This window comes from Somniosus microcephalus, unplaced genomic scaffold (assembly GCF_052327205.1).
Source record: "Somniosus microcephalus isolate GS21.2 unplaced genomic scaffold, FLI_Smic_1.0 unresolved_chr1, whole genome shotgun sequence".
Lineage (NCBI taxonomy): Eukaryota > Metazoa > Chordata > Chondrichthyes > Squaliformes > Somniosidae > Somniosus > Somniosus microcephalus.
The window spans coordinates 89037172-89061465 of NW_028225179.1; the positions used below are offsets into that span (position 1 = coordinate 89037172).

Sequence of the window (24294 nt, forward strand, 5' to 3'; positions counted from 1 at the left end):
TTGTTCTTTCCTCCCCTCTCGCTTTTCCCTGCCTCTGTACTTGCTTAAAGTTTGTTACATCTCTAACTTATTTCCAGTTCTGACAAAGGGTCATCGACCCGAAACGTTAACTCTGATTCGCTCTCCACAGATGTTGCCTGACCTGCTGAGTATTTCCAGTTATTATACTGAACCATTTACTCATTTCATTGGTGTACACGTTCCAGTTTATTGGTAATTTAATTATTATTTTGTGTGTAAAAATTTCTAAAACATGCTTGTGCGCCTGAGAAAAACTCAATTCGAAGACCTTCCTTCAAGGGACGCCATGGGTGGAAACTCACCAGGCTCATTATTTCCATCTGGGGCATGGCCGGCTTTGGGCAAAATGACTTTTAAACCAATGTTAAAGATCGCGGAAAGTCTGTTTACGCTGACGTAACTCATGCTTGAGTTTCCACGAGCTTTTGCGCTGGTTCAGCTGATTTCACCCGGATTATACTGATGAACTCGCAGAAATTCTACCCCTTTATGTTTAAGTCAGTGGCTCTTTTTGCTAATAAGAAACTGCAGGCATAAATCATGGCTTCATAAAGAAAAATATCATTTATTATCAAGCAGAAAAATACCGCATCAGAATTAATCAATATCTACAATTGCTGCACGATTTAGAATTGCTTTAACAACACGAAGAAAACCGTCTGACTCCCGAAATGCGTTCCCCTATCTACAAACAAAGCCCCATCCCAGATTAACCCCTCAACGAATGTGTTTCGTCTACTCTTGGTTGGCTCAGTCTTGCCAAGGCCTCTAAATATCTCGGTGCCCCCGGGTTGTGGTGCAACACGTAGTCTGGAGCCAGGCTATGGAGATCTTCAGCTGGTCTGGAGCCAGGTTATGGAGATCTTCAGCTGGTCTGGAGCCAGGTTATGGAGATCTTCAGCTGGTCTGGAGCCAGATTATGGAGATCTTCAGCTGGTCTGGAGCCAGGTTATGGAGATCTTCAGCTGGTCTGGAGCCAGGTTATGGAGATCTGCAGCTGGTCTGGAGCCTGGTTACGGAGATCTTCAGCTGGACTGGACTCAGGTTATGCAAGTTCCTATGATGATCTGTTCTCTTATTCCAACCACGAGGTGTAACTCAGCGACCCCCTTGTTGCTTCAGCCCATCCGGAGCCAATTTTACCCATTTATATAACTGTTGTATATTTAATCTATTTTTACTCTACTAGCCCCTGGGTGTGTGAACAATGCAATGTGACTCCGGGATCCCGTTACTCCGGTTTCCTGATGGGGAACGGCACTGCTGGAATTTGTAACACAAACCCCGGATTCACAAAGAGCAGCAGGGCCTCTCACGGTGGAATGACCAGGAGTGAAGAGCTCCAGATTGGACAGCTGGTGCGAGCGGCCAGGAGCTCACGTTGGGCCCTCTTCACCCTGCACAGTAACACACGTCCCAGTCCGTGATCACAGCCCAAGAGCACAGCACAAGGAACACTTACAATTCACCAGACCAACACTCTCAACCCCATCATGTATTGCCAAGCCCCTTTCCCAGAGCTGTTAGAAACATAGAAAAATAGGAGCAGGAGTAGGCCATTCGGCCCTTCAAGCCAGCTCCGCCATTCAATATGATCATGGCTGATCCTCTATTTCAATACCATATTCCCACTCTCTCCCCATACCCCTTGACGCCTTTTGCATCTAGAAATCTATCTCCTTCTTAAATATATTCAGTGACTTCACCTCCACAGCCTTCTGTGTTAGAGTGAGAATGAATGTGGTGCTGTTTCATGCTCTGTCTCGAAGTTACTGTGTGAGATGTGCAATATTCGCCCAGCTGTGGATGCATTCTCTCCGTACTCTGACACATCAGTTTAGGAACCTACGGTTTGAACTGACGCAGTTTAAGAGAAGCAGCATTTTTACCCTCCTCATAGGATCCAGGAAAGAAATAAGGAAAGAGTTTCTCAGTGAATGTGTCAGTGGAAGTGTCAAGATCAGACATATCATCAGCATTGTAAAAGCTCACCTGTCCTCCCTCATAGTCCAGGTAAACTCCGATGGTCCTGGGCTTCACACTCGGGGTCAGCGGAACAACAGTTCTATATTCATTCCCATTTCTCAGATGCACAGCCCAATATCCATGTTTTGGCCCCAATGTTATCTTTCCCTTCCGATTAACTGACTCTCTGGCCACACCCACGTCCCACTTAGCTATGTCGCCGACCTCCACCTCCCAGTAGTGTTTCCCTGATGTGAATCCCTGTGACCCCAGGACACATGGACACGTATCGAATCTCTCCGGGTTATCAGGAAGCAGTAATTCGCTGTTACTGTGTCTCACACTGGTCCGGTCCTCGGACAGGATGAGTCTACGATGCGCTGTGTTTGGGTCCAGGGTCAGTGAGGCTGGGACTGGGGAAATAAAAATGAAATCATGTTAAAAATTTTAGACAGAGGAAGGTGGACGGACACAAGTTAATATCTGATGTCTATAGAACTGGACACGGCAACCAGTCCATAATTTCTGTATCAATAAATACTATAGACTGGGTACAGTGTACAGTTAGATATATTCCCAGACTCCAGTATGTACAGTGAACAGATATTACAGACTGGGTACAGTGTACAGTGATATGCCTATCAATTAGTCCAATAAAAGGCGACGAGTTAAGAACGTAACTGAAGGTTTTTATTGGCTAAATAACAGAGCCCACCCTCGTGGGTGATCCGATCCAACAGGGAGGAATACTAGCCAGTCAGCTACCTTTATACCTGGGCAGGTAATGGGCGGAGTCGGAGGTGGTCAGCCCAGGTATAACAGTGCGACAAGAGGCGACCTCGTGTAGTGATGTGACAGTGAGAACAGTGAGAACAATATACAGTGATAACTATAACAGTGGTTTACCACATTCACCCCTTGTTTAGATTAGAGTCCGGCGGGGTGAAGTGTATTACCAGCTCTGGTATGTCAGTCTGTCCGGAGGCTTCGTTAGCCTCTCCGATCGTCGCAGCGGCGGTGTTACATTATCCGGTGTTAAAGCTGGTGTCTGCGTAGTCGGCAAAGGCTCGTGGGGTTCCGGCATGCCGTCTACCTCGGCTGGACTCGGGGGGTTGGGAGGGGGGGGTGAGGGTGCGAGGTCTCGTAAGGAGACAGTGTCCTCCCGTCCGTCTGGGTAAGCCACATAGGCGTACTGGGGGTTGGCGTGCAGGAGGTTCACCTTCTCGACCAGGGGGTCCGTTTTATGGGCCCTCACGTGCTTTCGCAGCAAGACGGGTCCCGGAGAGGTCAGCCAGGTTGGTAGGGTGGTTCCCGTAGTCGACTTCCTGGGGAAGACAAACATTCGGGCATGGGGGGTGGTGTTAATGGCAGTGCAAAGTAGTGACCGGATGGAGTGCAGCGCAATCGGGAGGACCTCTTGCCAGTGGGAGGTTGGGAGGCCCTTAGACTTTAAGGCTAAGAGGGTGGCCTTCCATACCGTCGCGTTCTCTCTTTCCACCTGGCCGTTCCCTCGGGGGTTGTAGCTGGTGGTCCTGCTTGCTGCAATACCCCTCTCCAATAGGAACTGACGGAGTTCCTCGCTCATGAAGGAGGCGCCCCGGTCACTATGTATATAGTTCGGGAACCCGAACAAGGCGAAGAGTTTGTTCAGGCATTTAATGACCGTGTTACTGGTCATGTCTGGGCAGGGGAAGGCAAAGGGGAAACGGGAGTACTCATCAACGATGTTGAGGAAGTACACATTACGGTCGGATGACGGTAGGGGCCCCTTGAAGTCGATGCTCAGACGCTCGAAGGGGCGGGTGGCCTTGATCAGGCTTGCTCTGTCCGGCTTATAGAAGTGCGGTTTGCACTCAGCACAGATCTGGCAGTTCCTGGTCATGGTCCTGACCTCCTCGATGGAGTATGGCAGGTTGCGGGCCTTAATGAAATGGTAGAGTCTGGTGACTCCGGGGTGGCAGAGGTCATTGTGGAGGGTCTGAAGTCTATCACTTTGCGCGCTGGCGCATGTAATGCGTGAAAGAGCATCAGGGGGGTCGTTCAGTTTACCGGGCCGGTACAAGATCTCATAATCATAGGTGGAAAGCTCGATTCTCCACCTCAAGATTTTGTCGTTCTTGATCTTGCCCCTCAGCTTGTTATTAAACATGAAGGCAACCGAGCGTTGGTCGGTGAGGAGGGTAAATCGTTTGCCTGCCAAGTAGTGCCTCCAGCGCCGTACTGCCTCCACAATTGCCTGGGCTTCCTTCTCGACCGACGAGTGTCGGGTCTCGGGGCCCTGTAGGGTCCTTGAGAAGAAGGCTACCGGCCTACCCTCCTGGTTAAGGGTAGCGGCTAGGGCGAAGTCGGATGCATCGCTCTCCACTTGGAAGGGGATTGACTCATCCACTGCGTGCATTGTGGCCTTGGCTATGTCTCCCTTAATGAGGGAGAAGGCCGCGCACGCCTCTTCCGTGAGGGGGAAGGATGTGGTTTTCAGGAGGGGTCTGGCTTTGTCCGCATAATTGGGTACCCATTGGGCATAGTAGGCGAAAAGCCCCAGGGTTCTCCTAAGTGCTTTTGGACAGTGGGGGAGGGGTAGCTCCATGAGGGGGCGCATTCTTTCGGGGTCGGGGCCGATGACTCCGTTCTCTACTACACAGCCAAGGATGGCAAGGCGCGCTGTGTTAAACACGCATTTCTCCTTATTGTAGGTGAGGTTCAGCCGTTGGGCCGTACGGAGGAATTTCTCCAGATTCACGTCGTGGTCCTGCCGGTCGCGGCCGCAGATGGTGACGTTATCTAGGTAGGGGAATGTGGCCTGCAGTCCGTTCTGGTCAACCATCCGGTCCATCTCCCTTTGGAAGACCGAGACCCCGTTGGTGACACCGAAGGGGACCCTAAGGAAGTGGTATAGGCGCCCATTCGCCTCGAAGGCGGTGTACTGGCGGTCCTCGGGGTGGATAGGGAGTTGGTGGTAGGCCGACTTAAGGTCGATGGTCGAGAATACGCGGTATTGTGCAATCTGATTGACCATGTCAGATATGCGGGGAAGGGGGTATGCGTCCAGCTGGGTGTATCTGTTTATGGTCTGGCTGTAGTCGATGACCAGGCGATTTTTATCGCCGGTCTTAACGACCACGACCTGGGCACGCCAGGGGCTGTTGCTCCCCTCGATGATGCCCTCCTTCAGGAGACGCTGCACCTCAGAGCTAATGAAAGCTCTGTCCCCAGCGCTGTACCGCCTGCTCTTGGTAGCGACGGGTTTGCAGTCGGGGGTGAGGTTAGCGAACAGGGAAGGTGGCGGCACCTTGAGGGTGGATAGGCTGCAGGTGTTACGCGGTGGGCGGTTTAACCTTCGCTGGTTGTCGACTGTGAGTGGGGGGAGGGGTCCACCGTATGCTAGGGTTACACTTTGGAGGTGGGATTGGAAGTCCAGCCCTAGTAGGACGGCAGCGCAGAGCTGGGGGAGGACGAGGAGTTTAAAGTTTTTATACTCTGTACCCTTAACCGACAAGGTCACAGCACAGTAGCCGCTAATGTCCGTGGCGTGGGACCTCGATGCCATCGAGATTCGGTTGCGCGTTGGCAGGACAGGGAGGGAGTAGTGGCTCACCGTGTCTGGGTGGATGAAGCTCTCCGTGCTTCCGCTGTCGAACAGGCAGGTCGTGGCGTGGCCGTTTACTTTGATGTCCATCATCGACTTGGACAGGTGGTGTGGGCGGGCTTGATCCAGAGTGACGGAGGCTAGCGTGTAGGTAAGCGAGTCGTTGTCGTCTGCGGGCGAGGCGGTCGTCGGGTCCGGGGGCCCGGTGGCAGTCGGGCGTGGTGTGTAAAATGGCGTCTCCCACGAGGTAGGACAAAATGGCGGAGAAGATGGCTGCCCCCATAACTCACATGAGGCACTATTGGGGTCGGTTGCCTTGATCAAAGATGGCCGCCCCCATGACTCACGTGTGGGGATACTGGCCTCAGTTGCCGTGAAAGAAGATGGCCGCCCCCACAGTTCGCATGAGGCACTGCTGGCCTCTGAAGATCCGCTCCTGCAGGCCTTAGAGAAGTGGCCTTTCTTCCTGCAGGTTGTGCAGGTAGAGTTCCTGGCTGGGCAGCGCGACCTCGGGTGCTTCTCCTGGCCGCAAAAGAAGCAGCCGGCGGCCCGATCGCGGGTGCCCGATGTCGGAGCCGGTACCGGGGGTGGCGGGCCCGGTCGGGTCCGGGACGCCGACGCTGAGGTAGGTCCCGGGGGCGGCGCTGCGGAGGGTATTGCGGTAGGGGTCGGGCCCGAGTCCCAGGGTCGCGAGCAGTACCTGGAAAACGCCTCCTGGTCCTGATGGGCCACCTCCAGGGAGAGAGCGAGGGCTTCAGCTTTGTCCAGGTCGAGGTCTTTAGCTTCAAGCAGTCTTTGACGTGAGTAGTCGGACCGTAGGCCTTTCACAAAGGCATCGCGGATATTATCTTCCGTATTTTCAACAGCCGTCACCGCTTTAAAGTCACAGTTCCTGCCGAGTGCTCTTAGCGCCCGTAAAAATTCAGCTACAGACTCTCCTGGCTGTTGCGGGCGGGATCTTAGGAGGTGCCTGGTGTACATGTAATTTACCGGGCTGCGGTACTGCTGTTTCAGTAGGTTGATAGCGGCCTCGTACGTAGTCGTGTCCTGTATGAGTGCGTATACTCTCGGGCTCGCTTGGGCGTTCAGAAGTCTTAGTTTGGATCTCTGCGGGGCGCCGGATTCTTCCAGGTAGGATTCGAAGCAGTCCAGCCAGTGTTTGAAGTTGAGGGCTGCGTTTGGTGCCTGTGGGTTTAGATCCAGGTATGGTGGTTTCAAGGCTTGCAGCCAAGCCGGCTGGTGTGGCCCGTTGTCTGGAGGCTGCTGTTGCTGTGCTGCTGGGTGAGCTCCTTGCTGTTGCTGTTCATTATCAGACATCTTTAAAATTTAGCCAATAAAATTGATATGCCTATCAATTAGTCCAATAAAAGGCGACGAGTTAAGAACGTAACTGAAGGTTTTTATTGGCTAAATAACAGAGCCCACCCTCGTGGGTGATCCGATCCAACAGGGAGGAATACTAGCCAGTCAGCTACCTTTATACCTGGGCAGGTAATGGGCGGAGTCGGAGGTGGTCAGCCCAGGTATAACAGTGCGACAAGAGGCGACCTCGTGTAGTGATGTGACAGTGAGAACAGTGAGAACAATATACAGTGATAACTATAACAGTGGTTTACCACATACAGTTAGATATATTCCCAGACTCTAGTATCTACAATGAACAGATATTACAGGGTCCCAGCCTGATCACTGTCCAGTGAGTCCTGGGTCAGAGCGGAACACAATCAGCCCGGGGTCCCAGTCTGATCACTGTCCAGTGAGTCCTGGGTCAGAGAGGAACACAATCAGCCCAGGGTCCCAGTCTGATCACTATCCAGTGAGTCCTGGGTCAGAGAGGAACACAATCAGCCCAGGGTCCCAGTCTGATCACTATCCAGTGAGTCCTGGGTCAGAGAGGAACACAATCAGCCCAGGGTCCCAGTCTGATCAATGTCCAGTGAGTCCTGGGTCAGGTAGGAACAAGGAAGCAGCGGACCTACTGGGAGCAACTCAACACAGGCAGAATTTGAAAGAGTGACGTCAGAGTAAAAAACCTAAAGTGACGTCAGCACAAGGCAAGGAGCTGATTGGTGAGTGTTTTTTTTAAGTTGTAAGTTTATTTCTGCTAAGTTAATTAATAGTCTATTAATTAGAGGCCTGGCATGGCACCTCAGTCCCGTGGAATGCACATCTTGTGCCATGTGGGAAATCCAGGATGCTTCAAGTGTCCTGGACAACCACATGTGCAGGAAGTGTTGTCGGCTGGAGGAGGTCCAGCTACGGGTTTCGGAGCTTGAGCAGCAGCTGGCGTCACTGCGGTACATCTGTGAGTCTGAGAGCTACGTGGATCACACGTTTCAGGAGGTGGTCACCCTACAGCTTAAACGAGTGCAGGCAGCGAGGGACTGGGTGACCGCCAGACAGAAGAGGAGGAGCAGGCAGGTAGTGCAGGAGACCCCTGAGTGCATCTCGCTCTCCGACTGGTATATACTGGCGAGGGCGATAGTTCCTCTGGAGAGTACAGCCAGAGCCAAGTCCACGACACCACGGCTGGCGCAGCTGTGTGTGGGGGGGTCGGGGGTGGTGTGGTGGAGGGGATTCAGTCGTTCGGGCAACAGACAGGTGTTTCTGCGGCTGCAGACGTGATTCTAGGATGGTATGTTGCCTCCCTGGTGCCAGGGTCAAGGATGTCACTGAGTGGCTGCAGAACATTGAGAGGGATGGTGACCAGCCAGACGTCATGGTTCATATCGGTACCAATGACATAGGTAGAAAGAGGGTCGAGGTCCTGCAGGCAGCTTTTAGGGAGCTGGGAAAGAGATTAAAAAGCAGGACCTCAAAAGGTAGTAATCTCCAGATTACTCCCAGTGCCTTGCGCGAGTGTGTATAGAAATAGGAAGATAGAGCAGATGAATGCGCAGCTGGAGAGATGGTGCAGGAGGGAGGACTTTAGATTCCTGGGACATTGGAACTGGTTCTGAGGGAGTTGGGACCGTACAGGCCGGATGGGTTGCACCTCAACAGAGCCGTGACCAATATCCTCTTGGAGGATTTGCTCGTGCTGTTGGGGAGAGTTTAAACTAATTTGGCAGGGGGGTGGGCACCAGGGTGTAGCATTAGAAAGGAGAAACCAGGTGCACAAAAGTGTGGGAGATACAGATGGCACTAGAGTAAGAGATAGTATGGTATTCGGTGTGGTCAGACTAAGAGAGAATACAAGAAGGTCTAAGATAGGTTTACAGTGCATGTGTGTAACTGCATGAAGTGTGGTAAATAAGGTTGGTGAGCTGCAGGTGCAAATGGCCACGTGAAAATATAATGTCATGGTGATAACGGAGGCCTGGCTCAAAAAAGGGCAGGATTGGGTATTAAATACTCCTGGATATAATGCGTTCAGGAAAGATAGGGTAGGAAAGAAAGGAGGTAGGGTGGCAGTATCGGTTAAGGAGAATATTAATGTGCTGGAGAGGGAGGATATCCTGGAGGGGTCAAGGACAGAATCTATGTGGTTAGAGTTAAGAAACAACAGATGTGTCATTACACTACTAGGTGTATTCTATAGGCCACCTACTAGTGGGAAGGAGACAGAGGAGCAAATTTGCAGGGAAATTACAGCGAGGTGCAGGAACTATAGAGTAGTGATAATCAGGGACTTCAATTATCCTAATATAGGCTGGGATAGTAATAGTGTAAAGGGCAGAGAAGGGGATGAACTTTTGAAGGGTGGTCAGGAGGACTTTCTTGATCAGTACGTTTCCGGCCCAATGAGGAAGGAGGCAATTCTGGATCTGGTTCTGGGGAATGAGGTGGGTAAAGTGGATCAAGTTTCAATAGAGGAACATTTAGGGAACAGTGATCATAGTATCATAAGGCTTAGGTTAGCTATGGAAAAGGACAAAGAGCATTCTAGAAAATACTTAACTGGAGGAGGGCCAATTTCAGTGGGTTGATAATGGATCTGGCCTGGGTAAATTGGAATCAAAGATTGGCAGGAAAAACTGTAAATCGAACAATGGGCTGCCTTTAAAGAAGAGATGGTTCATGTAGAGTCGAGGTACATTCGCACAAGGGGGAAAGGTAGGGCAACCAAAGCCAGATCGAGAGAAAGATGAAGCAGAAAAAGGGGCGTATGACAGATGTCAGGTTGAGAATACAAGCGAGAGCCAGGCTGAATACAGAAAGTTCAGAGGGGAAATGAAAAAGGAAGTAAGAGGGACAAAGAGTATGTGAGTAGATTGGCATCTAACATAAAAGGGAATCTAAAAGTCATCTATAGGCATATAAATAGTAAACGGGTAGGAAGAGGATGGAGCCCTACGCATGGAGCCAGAGGGTATGGCTGATGTACTAAATGAGTATTTGCATCTGTCTTTACCAAGGAAGAAGATGCTGCCAAAGTTATAGTGAAAGAGGAGGTAGTTGAGATACTGGATGGGATAAAAATTGATAAAGAGGAGGTACTAGAAAGGCTGGCTGTACTTAAAGTAGATAAGTCACCAGGACCAGATGGGCTGCATCCTAAGATGCTGAGGGAAGTAAAGTTGGAAATTGCAGAGGTACTGGTCATAATCTTTCAATCCTCCTTGGATATGGGGGATGGTGCCAGTGGACTGGAGAATTGCAAATGTTACACCCTTGTTCAAAAAACGGTGTAAGGATAAACCCAACAACTACAGGCCAGTCAGCTTAACCTCGGTGGTGGGGAAGCTTTTAGAAATGATAATCCGGGACAAAATTAACAGTCAGTTGGACAAGTGTGGATTAATTAAGGGAAGCCAGCATGGATTTGTTAAAGGCAAATCGCGTTTAACCAACTTGATTGAATTTTCTGATGAGCTAACAGAGAGAGTTGATGTGGTGTACATGGACTTCGAAAAGGCGTTTGATAAAGTGCAACATAATAGGCTTGCCAGCAAAACTGAAGTCCATGGAATAAAAGGGACAGTGGCAACATGGATACGAAATTGGCTAAGCGACAGGAAACAGAGAGTAGTGCTGAACGGTTGCTTTTCGGACTGGAGGAAGGTACAGTGGTGTTCCCCAGGGGTCGGTACTAAGACCGCTGCTTTTCTTGATATATATTAACGATTACAGGTGTACACGGCACTATTTCAAAATTTGCAGATGACACAAAACTTGGAAATATAGTGAACAATGAGGAGGACAGTGATAAGACTTCAAGAAGGCATAAACAGGCTGGTGGAATGGGGGGACCCATGGCAGCTGAAGTTTAACGCAGGAAAGAGTGAAGTGATGCATTTTGGTAGGAAGAACGAGGAGAGGCAATATAAACTAAAGGATACATAGAAACATAGAAGATAGGAGCAGGAGTAGGCCATTCGGCCCTTCGAGCATGCTCTGCCATTCAATGAGATCATGGCTGATCATCCAAATTCAGTACCCTGTCCCTGCCTTCTCCCCATATCCCTTGATCCCTTTAGCCTTAAGAAATATATCCAACTCTTTCTTGAATATATTTAATGAACTGGTCTCCAGCGCCCTCTGTGGCAGAGAATTCCACAATTCTAAAGGGGGTGCAGGAACAGAGAGACCTGGGGGTATATGTGCACAAATCGCTGAAGGTGGCAGGGCAGGTTCAGAAAGCGGTTAAAAAAGCATACGGGATCCTGGGCTTTATAAATAGAGGCATAGAGTACAAAAGCGAGGAAGTTATGCTGAACCTTTATAAAGCACTGGTTCGGCCACAACTGGGGTATTGTGTCCAATTCTGGGCACCATACTTTAAGAAGGATGTGAAGGCTTTAGAGAGGGTGCAGAAAAGATTTACAAGAATGGTTCCAGGGATGAGGGATTTCAGTTATGTGGAGAGATGAGAGAAACTGGGGTTGTTCTCCTTAGCGCAGAGAAGACTGAGAGGAGGTATTCAAAATCATGAGCGGTCTAGACAGAGAAGATACAACAGCAGAACATAAGAAATAGGAGCAGGAGTGAGCCATACGGCCCCTCGAGCCTGCTCTGCCATTCAATAGAAAAAAAGACTGACATTTATATCGCGCCTTTCACGACCACCGGACGTCTCAAAGTGCTTTACAGCCAATGAAGTACTTTTTTGGAGTATAGTCACTGTTGTAACATGGCAATAAGATCAAGGCTGATCATTGACCTCAATTCCACTTTCCCGTCCGATCTCCATATCCCTTGATTCCCATAGAATCCAAAAATCTATCTATCTCAGCCTTGACTATACTCAAAGACTCAACATTCACAGTCCTCTGGGGCAGAGAATTCCAAAGATTCACAACCCTCTGACTGAAGAAATTCCTCCTCATCTCGGTCTTAAATGCCCTACCACTTATCCTCAGACTATGCCCCCGAGTTCTAGACACTCCAGCCAGGGGAAACAACCTCTCAGCATCTACCCTGTCAATCCCCTTCAGAATCTTGTAAGTTTCAATGAAATCACCTCTCATTCTTCTAAACTCAGAGACTATAGGCCCATTCTACACAATCTCTCCTCATAGGACAGCCCTCTCACCCCAGGAATCAATCTAGTGAACCTTCATTGCACCGCCTCCGAGGCAAGTATATCCTTCCTTAGATAAGGAGACCAAAACTGTGCTCAGTACTCCAGGTGTGGCCTCACCAAGGCCCTGTACAATTGTAGCAAGACCTCCTTACTCTTATACTCCAACCCCCTTACAATAAAGGCCAAGATGCCATTTGCCTTCCTTATTTCTTGCTGTACCTGCATGCTAGCTTTCTGTGATCCTTGAAGTACCCCACTAGTTACAGCCTGCCAACCTGAAAAAGATCGGTTTATCCCTATCTCTGTTTTCTGTCTGTTAACCAATCCTCTATCCATGCTACTATGTTACCCCCAACCCCATGAGCACTAATCTTGTGTAATAACCTTTCATGTGGCACCTTATCGAATGCCTTTTGGGAATCCAAATATATCATATCCACTGGTTCCCCTTTATCTACCCTGTTAGTTACATTCTCAAAAAACTCTAATAAATTTGTCAAACACAATTTCCCTTTCATAAAAACTATGTTGACTCTGTTATGATTTTCTAAGTGCCCTGATAAAACTTCCTTAGCAATGGATTCCAGCATTTTCCTGACGACTGATGTCAGGCTAACTGGCCTGTAGTTCCTTGTTTTCACTCTCCCTCCGATCTTGAATAGCGGTGTTACAGTTGCTACCTTCCAACCCACTGGGACCGTTCTAGAATCTAGGGAATTTTGGAAGATCAAAAGGCATCCACTATCTCTTCAGACAAAGTCAACATGGATTTACAAAAGGTAAATCATGCTTGACTAATCTACTGGAATTTTTTGAGGATGTAACTGGTAAAATAGATAAGGGAGAACCAGTGGATGTGGTGTATTTGGACTTTCAGAAGGCTTTCGATAAGGTCCCACATAAGAGATTAGCGTGCAAAATTAAGGCACATGGGATTAGGGGCAAGGTATTGATTTGGATAGAGAACTGGTTGGCGGACAGAAAGCAAAGAGTTGGAATAAACGGGTAATTTTCCGAGTGGCAGGCAGTGACTAGTGGGGTACCGCAAGGATCGGTCCTAGGACCCCAGCTGTTCACAATATATATTAATGATCTGGACGAGGGAATTGGATGTAATATCTGCAAATTTGCAGAAGACACAAAGCTGGGTGGGAGGGTATGCTGTGAGGAGGATGTCGTGAAACTCCAGTACGATTTGGACAGGTTGGGTGATTGGGCAGAAACATGGCCAATGCACTATAATATGGATAAATGTGAGGTTACCCACTTTGGTGGCAAAAACAGGAAGGCAGATTATTATTTGAATGGCAATAGATTGGGAGAAGAGGAAGTGCAAAGAGACCTGGGTGTTCTTGTGCACCAGTCGCTGAAGGTAAGCATGCAGGTGCAGCAGGCGGTTAAGAAGGCAAATTGTATGTTGGCCTTCGTAGCAAGAGGGTTCGAGTACAGGAACAAGGATGTCTTGCTACAGTTGTACAGGGCCTTGGTGAGACCACACCTTGAGTACTGTGTGCAGTTTTGGTCGCCTTACCTGAGGAAGGACGTTCTTGCCATGGAAGGAGTGCAGCGAAGATTCACCAGGCTGATACCTGGGATGGCAGGAATGACGTATGAGGAGAGATTGTGTCGATTGGGCTTATACTCACTGGAGTTTAGAAGATTGAGAGGGGATCTCATCGAAACCTATAAAATTCTGTCAGGCCTGGACAGGCTAGATGCAGGAAGGATGTTTCTGATGGCCAGGGAGTCCAGAACAAGGGGTCATAGTCTAAGGATAAGGGGTAAGCCATTTAGGACTGAAATTGTTGTGTATGTACCTTTAAGGGAAGAACTGGTTTTAGACTGCAGTACTGACAGTGACCACCCCTGTATAAAAGGCCCTAGCAGGCTTCTGTATTTCAGTTTGATGTTGCCCTCCTGTTCAGTAAAGTACCTGTTAAACTGTTCTCCCGAAGTCCGTGTATTATTGAGGCGCGGACTTTACAGTGGCGACGAGTAAGTTCGAACTCACCTGCAGTGTGGCATCATCTCACGGGGATCTCGCCCTGAGAGGAGGGTTCTTGGAGGTCGTAGTCTGAGCAATGGGTGTCGACCGTGTGCAACCGCCCAAAGAATTCATCGGTGTTCGGAGAATTGCGGGAGAGACTGTGGAGAGCTGTGCTTGGCTCCCCAGTTAAGGTGTTCCAGCAAATCGTGCTGGTAGCAGGTCGTGCGCTGACCCTTCCGGACTGCGGCGGGCTCAAGCTCGATCGAGTGGCTCTACAAAACGGGCCGCGCAGCGTCGCCGGGAAAAGAAAACAAGAGAGAGAGAGGGTGGAGCGCACAGGGCGCGGTCGGTGCTCAAGAACCGGGCAGCGGAGAGAAAATAAACGGGGGGGGGGGGGGGGGGAAGGAAAGCGAGACGCGCCGAAGCCGCGGGTCGCCGCCATTACCCCGTAGAACGCTAGGAGCAGCGCGGCAGCAAGGGGAAGAAGGAAAAGCGTGGGAGGCGCCTGTGGTGTATGTGCCTTTAAGAGCCCCTGTGTACTGTAATGCTGGTAGTGGCCACTCGGGCTATATAAGCCTGTATAGTGTCTTGTATCTTTTAGTTCACCTCCAGACTTTGTTCAATAAACACCTGTAAACCAACTCCTGCATTCCGTGTCTCCATTAACACACGGATACAACAGTGGCGACGAATTGGAAACGGACTGACCTGCAATTCGGCAGCACCTCAAGGAGATCGATTCCTCAGACGAAGTGTTGAAACGGATTTTTTTGGTCCTCAATCTGGTTCAGTACAAACACTGAGTCGAATACTGGTTTAGTTCAACAGTTGTTTTATTCTGTTGTCCCGGGAGACTTACTCTGATACAGCACCGTTCTGACTCCAGCAGAGTCTCGACAGGTTCCACCAGAGCAAGCAATCTTTCATACAGTGGGTCACATTATTATACTTTACTTTTGAAAAGACATTAACACATCGTACATTCTACACCAATCCCGAGCGAGGCACGTACACAGTTTAAAGTGATGTCCTGGCCTGGCAGTTTGAAATAAAGAAGTCACAGTTCACTGAATAGTTTATAATATAGAAAATATGCAGGTAATGGTTTCACGATCACCTAATCATTATGGTAATGCATGGTAATGTGTTTTCGGATCGCCTATTGTCAGTATACCCTTTGCACTCCACCCTACATTGTTCCACCAGCAAGGTGTGACATCGTGGGTGCCAGCCATATTAGCATTTTACTTCCTGCTGCCTTCAGTTTCTTGAATTAACATGATCATCTCTCACAATATGCAAGTGACTCAGCGATGTCGACATTGCACCACCATTTTAGGCTAACAGGGTCCTCCATTTTAGGTTGGCAGGGTCCTTGGCCATGCGGAGCGAGTTGTTACCTTATTTTTGCATTCTATATTCTCATTCCCCCCTTTTATCATTCCATGATAACCATCTAAGATACCCAGTGATTCTGGGCTTCATCCTACTGGTCCATCTCTACTTTATTGAGTCTATTATACTCCTCCTCCATTAATTCCTTCTCGACTTGCTCCTTTAACATCTCACTCGCTTCACCCTCTATATTTAGTAATTCAATTTCTTCTTCTGATGATTTCCTTTTTTAATAGTCCATTACAGAAGTCCCATTTAGTCACGTTCCAGGATCCGAAAGCTTTAAGATTCTTGTCTTTGCACTGGAGAATATCTCTTCGGCACATTTCTTCAGTCGATTGAACGCCCCGCCCGCGAGCAGGATAACGCTCAGAAGCAGTAATAAAGTCCTCATCTTGATTCTTGGTGATCAATCAATGCTACTTATTAACTATTAATCTGGAAAACAAAGTGCTTACACAAGATCAAAAGTTAAAAACTTAAAACTAAAATTTTAAAAATTAAAAATTAAAATCGTATAATAAGTATAATAAAAGTAGGATTTCGGCAGGCCAAAACAATCCAAACACAACACCAGACCTCGTAAAGCTGCAGTCACCTTTATCAAGGCCGAGCACGAGTTCTGTAGTCTCCTATCAATGGCTGATCAATTAAAATAAAATTAATGATTGTTCGTAAAATCTACTATATACTGTACTGAAATCTACTGATTATCTCCCCCCCCTTTTGATTGGTTTCTCCAATCAATTTACAGTGGTGGAATGCACCCATACGCTTCTTCCCTCGACCTTAGCTGCAGTCGGGGTTGTTAGTAAGACCTGATATGGACCTTCCCACCTTGAATCTAGACTTTTACGAGTCCAGTTCTTAACCATCACATAGCAAAGTGTACACATTCAATAACCCATAGAGCTAACTCATCAGACATGCAAGTCTGTTCCGCGGGAGTAGTCCAGAGTTTTGATAAAGGGTTATATACACATCCCGATTCTCTCCATAAATGCTTATCACTATCAGGAGCGTCCTCCTGCAACTTAATCACCTCTTGGATGGTTGGCATTAGTTTTTCCGAGGTAGACTGATTCTTGTTGGAATTTTTAGTCTGCCTCATAATTCGGGGCACAATCATTTGGTGACTCCTAGAAGCAATTTTGGCCGCCTCATCAGTGCGGCGGTTTCCTATATCTACCGGGTTTTGGCCAGTGGTATGGGCAGAGCATTTAATCACAGCTATCTGTTTGGGGAGTAAAAGGGCTTGCAGGAGGTCTGAAACTAACTGACGGTGTGAGATCGGACTGCCCGAGGAGGTTAGAAATCCTCTATTTTTCCACAATTGTCCAAAGTCGTGAACTACTCCAAAGGCATATCTAGAGTCTGTATATACATTGATTCGTAATCCTTCTCCCAAAGTACAAGCTCGTATGAGTGCAAACAGTTCGGCTTGCTGGGCAGAAAAAGGGGATTCAAAGGCTGCTGATTCTAAGGTGACACCTTCCTGATTTACAATTGCATAACCAGAAATTCGTTTTCCCATGTCATCAATTGAAGAACTGCCATCCGTATACATGGTAATACCGGGATCCGTAATAGGAGTGTCAAACAAATCAGGTCGGACTGAGGTATCATCCTTAATGAGGTGTAAGCAATCATGGCTTGGTTCATCACTCTCGGAAGGCGGGTTTGCAATGAAACTGGCGGGGTTGATAGTGCTACAGTGTTTAAATGTAAGCCTAGGATTGTTCAGTAAGTATATTTCATACTTATTTTGCCTGGCGGTAGTCAGGTGTTGGGTCTGCAATTGCCCCAGTAACGCAGTGACTGAGTGACAGCTATACACAGTAATATCCTGCTGAAGTGTCATGTTAGCGGCTGACTGTAGACTGTTGTAGACGGCTGTAAGGATCTGGGTGCAATAGGGATGTCCTAAAGCTACCGGATCCATTTTTGATGAATAATAAGCTACCGGTCGATGCTTATCTCCATGCTTCTGGGTCAGGACTGCTGTTGAGCAATCGTTCATTACTGTGCAGTATAACTGGAATGGTCTATCGTACAGGGGTCGTCCCAGGGCTGGTGCTTGGACCAGATCCTGTTTTAATTCCTCAAATGCCTGCTGTGCCTCTAGTTCCAGCTCAAACTCTCCCTCTTTAGCCGTGTAGGGAGTCAGATGTTTGGTTAATACTGCAATATTAGGTATCCACTGTCGACAATAATTAACCATTCCCAGCCACTGTCTTGACTTGTTTGGCTGTTTTAGGGGCTGGTGTCTCGCATATTGGCTGTATTCTACTGGTTTCCAGACTGCGGTTCTCTGCTGATAACATAACTCCAAGAAATTTAACTGTCTTCTTAGCCACTAGTACTTTAGCTGGAGATACCACATATCCCAATTCTGAGAGATAGTTCAACAACTGAATAGTGTCCTCTCTGTTACTTAGCTCATCAGGGCTGGCAATGAGAAGGTCATCCACATACTGGATCAGATTAGAGCCACGATTTAATGTCAGTGTCTGTAATTGCTGTTGAAGGCACCGCGAAAACAGGGTGGGTGAATTCACAAAGCCCTGGGGTAATCGAGTCCACGTATACTGCTGGCCATTGTACGTGAAGGCAAAAAGGTATTGGCTAGTAGTGGCCAATGGCAGGGAGAAAAAGGCATGCTGGAGGTCGACTACCGCAAAAACTGTAGCATCAGCAGGCATCGAGGCCAAGATGTGTGCTGGATTAGGTACCAGTGCATGAAGTGGCTGAACAATTGCATTTATTGTTCGTAAATCCTGCACTAGGCGATACTGGTCAGGCTTACCAGTTTTCGGAACAGCTAGGATGGGTGTATTACAACTGGATTGGCATGTTACCAAAATTCCCTGCTCCAACAATCCCTTAATGAGTCTATCTATACTCGGAATAGCTTGCTGCTTCAAAGGGTATTGTCGTACCGTTGGCAAGGTCACATTTTCCTTCACTGGGATCTCAATGGGTTGTATGCCGGTTAGACCTACATGCGTTGGGTCTTCGGCCCATACCTGGGGATTCACATACTCCAGTATATCTTTCCCTACATGACGGTGCACCACTGTCAGGCTAGGCTCAGGGTTTTGGTAAAATTGGACCATCAGACCTCCGGGTAACTGTTGCGGCTGGTGGCATTCAGGGTTTGCCTGATCGATCGCTCGTTTTACCATGGGCCCCAAATCTTTGGCGTGGAAAGACTGGTTAACTTCCCGCGTGATATGAGGGGCCACTGTCGAAGGCTGCTTCCACAAGTGTAAGGGAACCTGCACAAACTCTGCTTTTCCCTCAGGTCCAGTTACTACAGCCTTGAGGTAGATTGTCCATTCCGTACCTTCCTGATTTTTAAAATACTCCTCAAGGGTCCTATCCTTTCCACTTCGATCATATGCCAGTGTCACATGATAGGAGGATGCATTGAGGTCGAGTGACCACCATTGAGGTGTAGTCGAAACATAACATTGCCTTTTATTTGCCCAATGTCCTATTGCTATTCCTTCATCACCACAATCAAGTTTGAGTTGGAATGCACATAGTAAGTCTCTGGCCATTAAATTGCAGTCCAAGCCGGTAGTTATTACAAATTGGTGGGTTGCAGATTGATTTTTGTAGGTCACCTGAACTGGTTCTGACATAGCATACTTGGTCCTTTGACCTTGGAAGCCTGATAATTCCTGGGTCTTGTTGGATCGGGGAAGTTTAAGGTCCGATTGGACAGAGGACATGGCGGCTCCAGTGTCTACTAAAAAGGGGTACCATTGATCCTGGATTTGCAACATTAATAAGGGTTCTTTGGCCGACTGTGAACTGCTGGTCACTAGATTAGCTAGTCAATTCTGTGGGAATGGATTATTCTGGGAGAAATTGGTATATCCTCCCCTGCCTCTAGGTCCTCCTCCGTTTCTTCTCCATCCTCCCCTGCCTCTCCTAGGTGGGTCTCCAGAGGCTAAGGATGGGCAGTCTCTGACCCAATGTCCATCCTTTCCACAGTTATAACACTGCCCTTGTCTTTGACCTTGGTATCCCCGTCCTTGTCCTCTACCCCTTCCTCTACCTCCGTAATTCTGTTGTGGAGTGGCGTAGGGTTGGCCGTATGCAGTAGCATTGAAGCCGTTTGGATGAGGGTAATATCCATAATTCTGAGAGTCTACCCCTCCAGGGTTACAGTATTGAGGTTCCATCTGATACCCTGTCTTGTCTATCGTGTGTGGTTGAATTGGGACTTCCTTCACGACATATTCTGTTTTTACTGTCTTCTGGGGTTGGTTCTCCAAACCTTTACCCTCTTTCCAATGATACTTTACGGCTCGAGCCATTTGAGTTGGAGTATTTTCTGCCCAGTTCATATTATTGGTTTTAACGGCTGTCGCCACAGCAGCCGGGAGACAGTTCATCAGAATGGCGCAGAATTGGGGTGAATTGGCTCCTGCTTGGTAATTGGTGTCCCCTGACTGTCCCTGATAAACCTCACAGAATCTTTCCAAAAATTCCTCAGGTCCCTCATCTTTCTTTGGCTTAGTATCTAGGACATTAGATATATTGATAGGTTTTTGGAGTGTAGCATTGAGTGCTGCAAACATGCGTCGCTCCCTATCAGCTGTGAGGGCGTGGGCGGCCTCTAAAGCGGCATGATTAGGGTGAGTCAGGCGTTCCAAAAATCTAGTGTGTTCGGAAGGAGTTAAAACTTGTTGAATCAAAGCCCATAGATCTCGGGGGTCTGCATTGTACACCTGTATCGTGGTTCGAAGAAAGTCCACAAACCTAGCCGGCGCCTTTTTCCTGTCTGGCATACCGGTTAGGATAGCCATTATCTCATTAGGTTTCCAAGGGAAAAATACATCTATGGTGGGGTTGGCTGCGGCAGCCGCTGCATTCGGGTTTGGCATTGTTCTTACCGGCAGATTTCTGGGCGTTCGTTTTGGTTTAGTAAGGCTAATTTCGGGTTCTGAGTCGGAACTGTTTAAGGGTGAAAGGTTGTCTTCAGAATCAGTAAGGTCACTACATGAGTCAGTGTCATCTGCTTTTGCTGGTTTATGTTATACTAATTGTCTGGGTCTACGTTTCTTCTTCTGCCAATTCAGACTAGGGGTATTCCCCGGTTTCACGTCTTTCTTGGGATTTGTTGGATCTTTCGATCGGGTTCGACAAGCAACAGGGTCTACATAAACATCAGAAGTCGGCGTGATTGGGGAGTGACTTGGGACAGTAAGGGAGGGTGTCGGTGGACTGGTAACGGACGTAATAGGGATCAAGCCAGTCTGATTTGCAATAGGTTGGTCGGGATAAATGTTATTATATTGGGGTGGCTGAGGAGGTGGCGCGGTAGGAGTTCTAATTGTCCAATTGTTTAAGTCCTCATCTGTTCCGTCTCCCTCCGTCAACCTAAGGCCAACCATTGAACTACGTAGTTCATTTTTATCCTTTTTATCTGGCGCCATTTCAGATTTTGACCTTTTCTCATGTGCACATTCTTTCTTAAGTATTTCAATGGGTTTAGGATTTCCTCCTTCGGTTAACTTTATTCCTAACTTAACAGCATTCTCTTGCCAGCTGGCTAATAGGGAACTGTCTTTAATTTCTTGGCAATACTGTCGCCAGAGTCCAATTAGTTTCTTAGTCTTACTTCCCATATTCTTTTTCCAAATCACTTCTTGAGCTTGTTTAACCGTTTCTAAGCTTTTGGGACCCCCTAGTGGCCATTGTTCGCTGCCTAACTTTTTATTTAAACCCCCTGAGAGTTGTCTCAATTGTTGGGCTTTGTCCGGGTATTGGTCACATAAGGTTTGTAAGGCACTGCCCTCATCACTTGTGGTATCTAGGTAATTACCCATAGTTCTCTTACACTAAGGGTTCTTTTTCAGGATTCGAGTTACTTTTTGCACGTGTCTTATATATTTCACGGATACCGGCACACAAAATGAAACGCAACACTACAATACTTACAATACTTAGGCTTAACAAAAACACAGTACAACACTTAGACTTAACAAAAACACAGTGAGTCGTCTATAGTCAAATAGTAATTTTAGCCTCTGTCACCGCCTGGTACAGGTATTCTTAGCCTCTGTCACCACCTGGTACAGGTATTCTTAGCCTAATTATTCAAATCGTAAATTTAGCCTCTGTCACCGCCTGGTACAGGTATTCTTAGCCTCTGTCACCACCTGGTACAGGTATTCTTAGCCTAATTATTCTACTTATACGACCCTTATCTTGCACTCCCCGAGTACAAGTTGCTATAGCTCTAGAGTCCCCGACTCTCTCTTTTTACTTTCTTTCAAGTATTCCTTTTCTCTTTCTTTAAAATCACTTATCTACTTTTTAGTCCAATCGGAGCCTGAGCGGGCCAAGTGAAATACGAGGCCGGCGCTTTACCCGACTTGGATACTTATTTCCTAAATTTACACAGTATTCGCCAGATTGACACGGATCTCGTCGGGACACCACACAAGAATTAGCGAGTGGCAAAACTTTTATCGGACTTACGGATCAGAGGAAAACCGAAGTGGTAAATTTAAACATACTCACTCCGGGGGCCCATTTCCTCCTCTCACGTCCAAAACTAGTTCGGCTCTTAATTTCGCGAATTCTCGGTGATCGTCCGTTGAGATCCCACTTCTGACACCAAATGTTGAAACGGATTTTTTTGGTCCTCAATCTGGTTCAGTACAAACACTGAGTCGAATACTGGTTTAGTTCAACAGTTGTTTTATTCTGTTGTCCCGGGAGACTTACTCTGATACAGCACCGTTCTGACTCCAGCAGAGTCTCGACAGGTTCCACCAGAGCAAGCAATCTTTCATACAGTGGGTCACATTATTATACTTTACTTTTGAAAAGACATTAACACATCGTACATTCTACACCAATCCCGAGCGAGGCACGTACACAGTTTAAAGTGATGTCCTGGCCTGGCAGTTTGAAATAAAGAAGTCACAGTTCACTGAATGGTTTATAATATAGAAAATATGCAGGTAATGGTTTCACGATCACCTAATCATTATGGTAATGCATGGTAATGTGTTTTCGGATCGCCTATTGTCAGTATACCCTTTGCACTCCACCCTACATTGTTCCACCAGCAAGGTGTGACATCGTGGGTGCCAGCCATATTAGCATTTTACTTCCTGCTGCCTTCAGTTTCTTGAATTAACATGATCATCTCTCACAATATGCAAGTGACTCAGCGATGTCGACATTGCACCACCATTTTAGGCTAACAGGGTCCTCCATTTTAGGTTGGCAGGGTCCTTGGCCATGCGGAGCGAGTTGTTACCTTATTTTTGCATTCTATATTCTCAGAAGGTCGAAGAAAAAAAAAAGAAAAAAGTGGTTTCACCAGCTAGCCGGGCTGGTGGCAGGTACTGCAATAATCCTTCCTGGGCGGCGGGCTGGGGCTCGATCGGCTGGCTCTGCAGCGGGGCCGAGCAGCGAAGGCGGAGGCAAACAGAGACGAAGGGTGGAGCACTCGGGAGACGGCCAGCTCTGCAAAGCAGGTCGGCATTCGGGCCAAGCAGCGGGAGGGAAAAGTCCCAGAGAGTCCGGCGGGAACGAGTCTCCGACTATTAAAAATATCTGTATAAATAAAAACCGCAGAGAACAGCGTTGTCAGCAGCGACAGCGGCGGGAAAGCGCGGGAGGCGCCATTTTTTTTCTCGGCAGGGAAGAAAGGAAAGCGCGGGAGGCGCCATTTTTTTTCTCGGCAGGGAAGGAAAGCAAAGCGCGGGAGGCGCCATTTTTTTTTCAGGATGCCTAAGACTGGCAATATTACTGCTTTCGATAGTGATGTAGAGGATTGGACCACATGTGGAAAGAGTGGAGGTATATTGCACAGCGAATGAAATAGAGGATGATAAAAAGGCATCGATACTTCTAAATCTAATGGGCGCAAAGACATACAGGCTGTTGCGAAACTTAATCACTCCAGCCAAACCAATGGACAAGAATTTTAAGGAGATTGTTGATACCCTACAGGAGCACTTAAACCCAACACCGCTGCTGATAGCGGAACGGTTCAAATTCTTCAGGAGGAATCAGCACAAGAATGAAAGTAACGCTGATTACCTCACCGAATTAAGGAAGCTGTCAAAGCACTGCCAATTCGGAGCAGGACTGGCAGATTCTCTTTGAGACAAATTCGTCTGCGGTCTCCTAAGTGAAGGAACACAGAAAAGACTACTTTCTGAGAAAGATTTAACACTGGACAAGGCTTTCAGTGTGGCTGTATCATACGAAGCAGCAGCAAGAGGAGCTGCAGAGATACAGCAAAAGCCACAGGACTTCGGCACCCATGAAATGACACAGGGTTGAGAGAGATGTTATCGCTGCGGCAGATCCACCCATGACTAGAGGGACTGCTGGTTCAAGGGCAAAGCATGCAGGCAATGCGGAAAGATGGGACACATTGCACGTGTATGCCGATCTGGAAACAAAAAATCCACTGACAGAAAAAAAATCAATAAGGAAAAGTACAGAAAGGTACAAATGATGACGGACAGTAGCTCCGAAGACCAGAAAAACGATAGCGACTCCGGAAACAAGAGACTAAGCTGTCTCAAATTACATAATGTAATTGCCAAAGAAGATTACCAGACCATTTGGGTTACCCTCACGATAGTGGGGTCCCCAGTTAAAATGGAGCTAGATACAGGATCAGCTCTGACCGTCATAAGTTGACGGGATTACGAGCGGCTATTTCCGCATATACCTTTGAAAGACACATCCATTATCTTGAAAACATATACAGGGCAGAAAGTATACCCCAGAGGGAAAATAAGGGTGCCTGTTGTATACAACGGCAAGGAAATACAGAAGTTGTATTTATACGTTTTGCAAGATGGTGGTCCACCGCTGTTGGGACGT

At 47.8% G+C, this 24294-nt stretch overlaps 2 protein-coding genes across 2 annotated transcripts in view; both read right to left on the bottom strand.

The window, feature by feature from the left end:
• LOC147095572 (scavenger receptor cysteine-rich domain-containing protein DMBT1-like) overlaps window positions 1-24294 on the bottom strand; it is a 960763-nt gene that overhangs the window by 768617 nt on the left and 167852 nt on the right. The window lies entirely within an intron of this gene.
• LOC147095576 (zinc-binding protein A33-like) overlaps window positions 567-24294 on the bottom strand; it is a 42120-nt gene continuing 18392 nt past the window's right edge. The window contains exon 6 of the mRNA XM_085974699.1: window positions 567-2399. Within this exon, the coding sequence (XP_085830825.1) occupies window positions 1867-2399 (533 nt within the window). The 3' untranslated portion in view covers window positions 567-1866. The remainder of the gene's footprint in view (window positions 2400-24294) is intronic.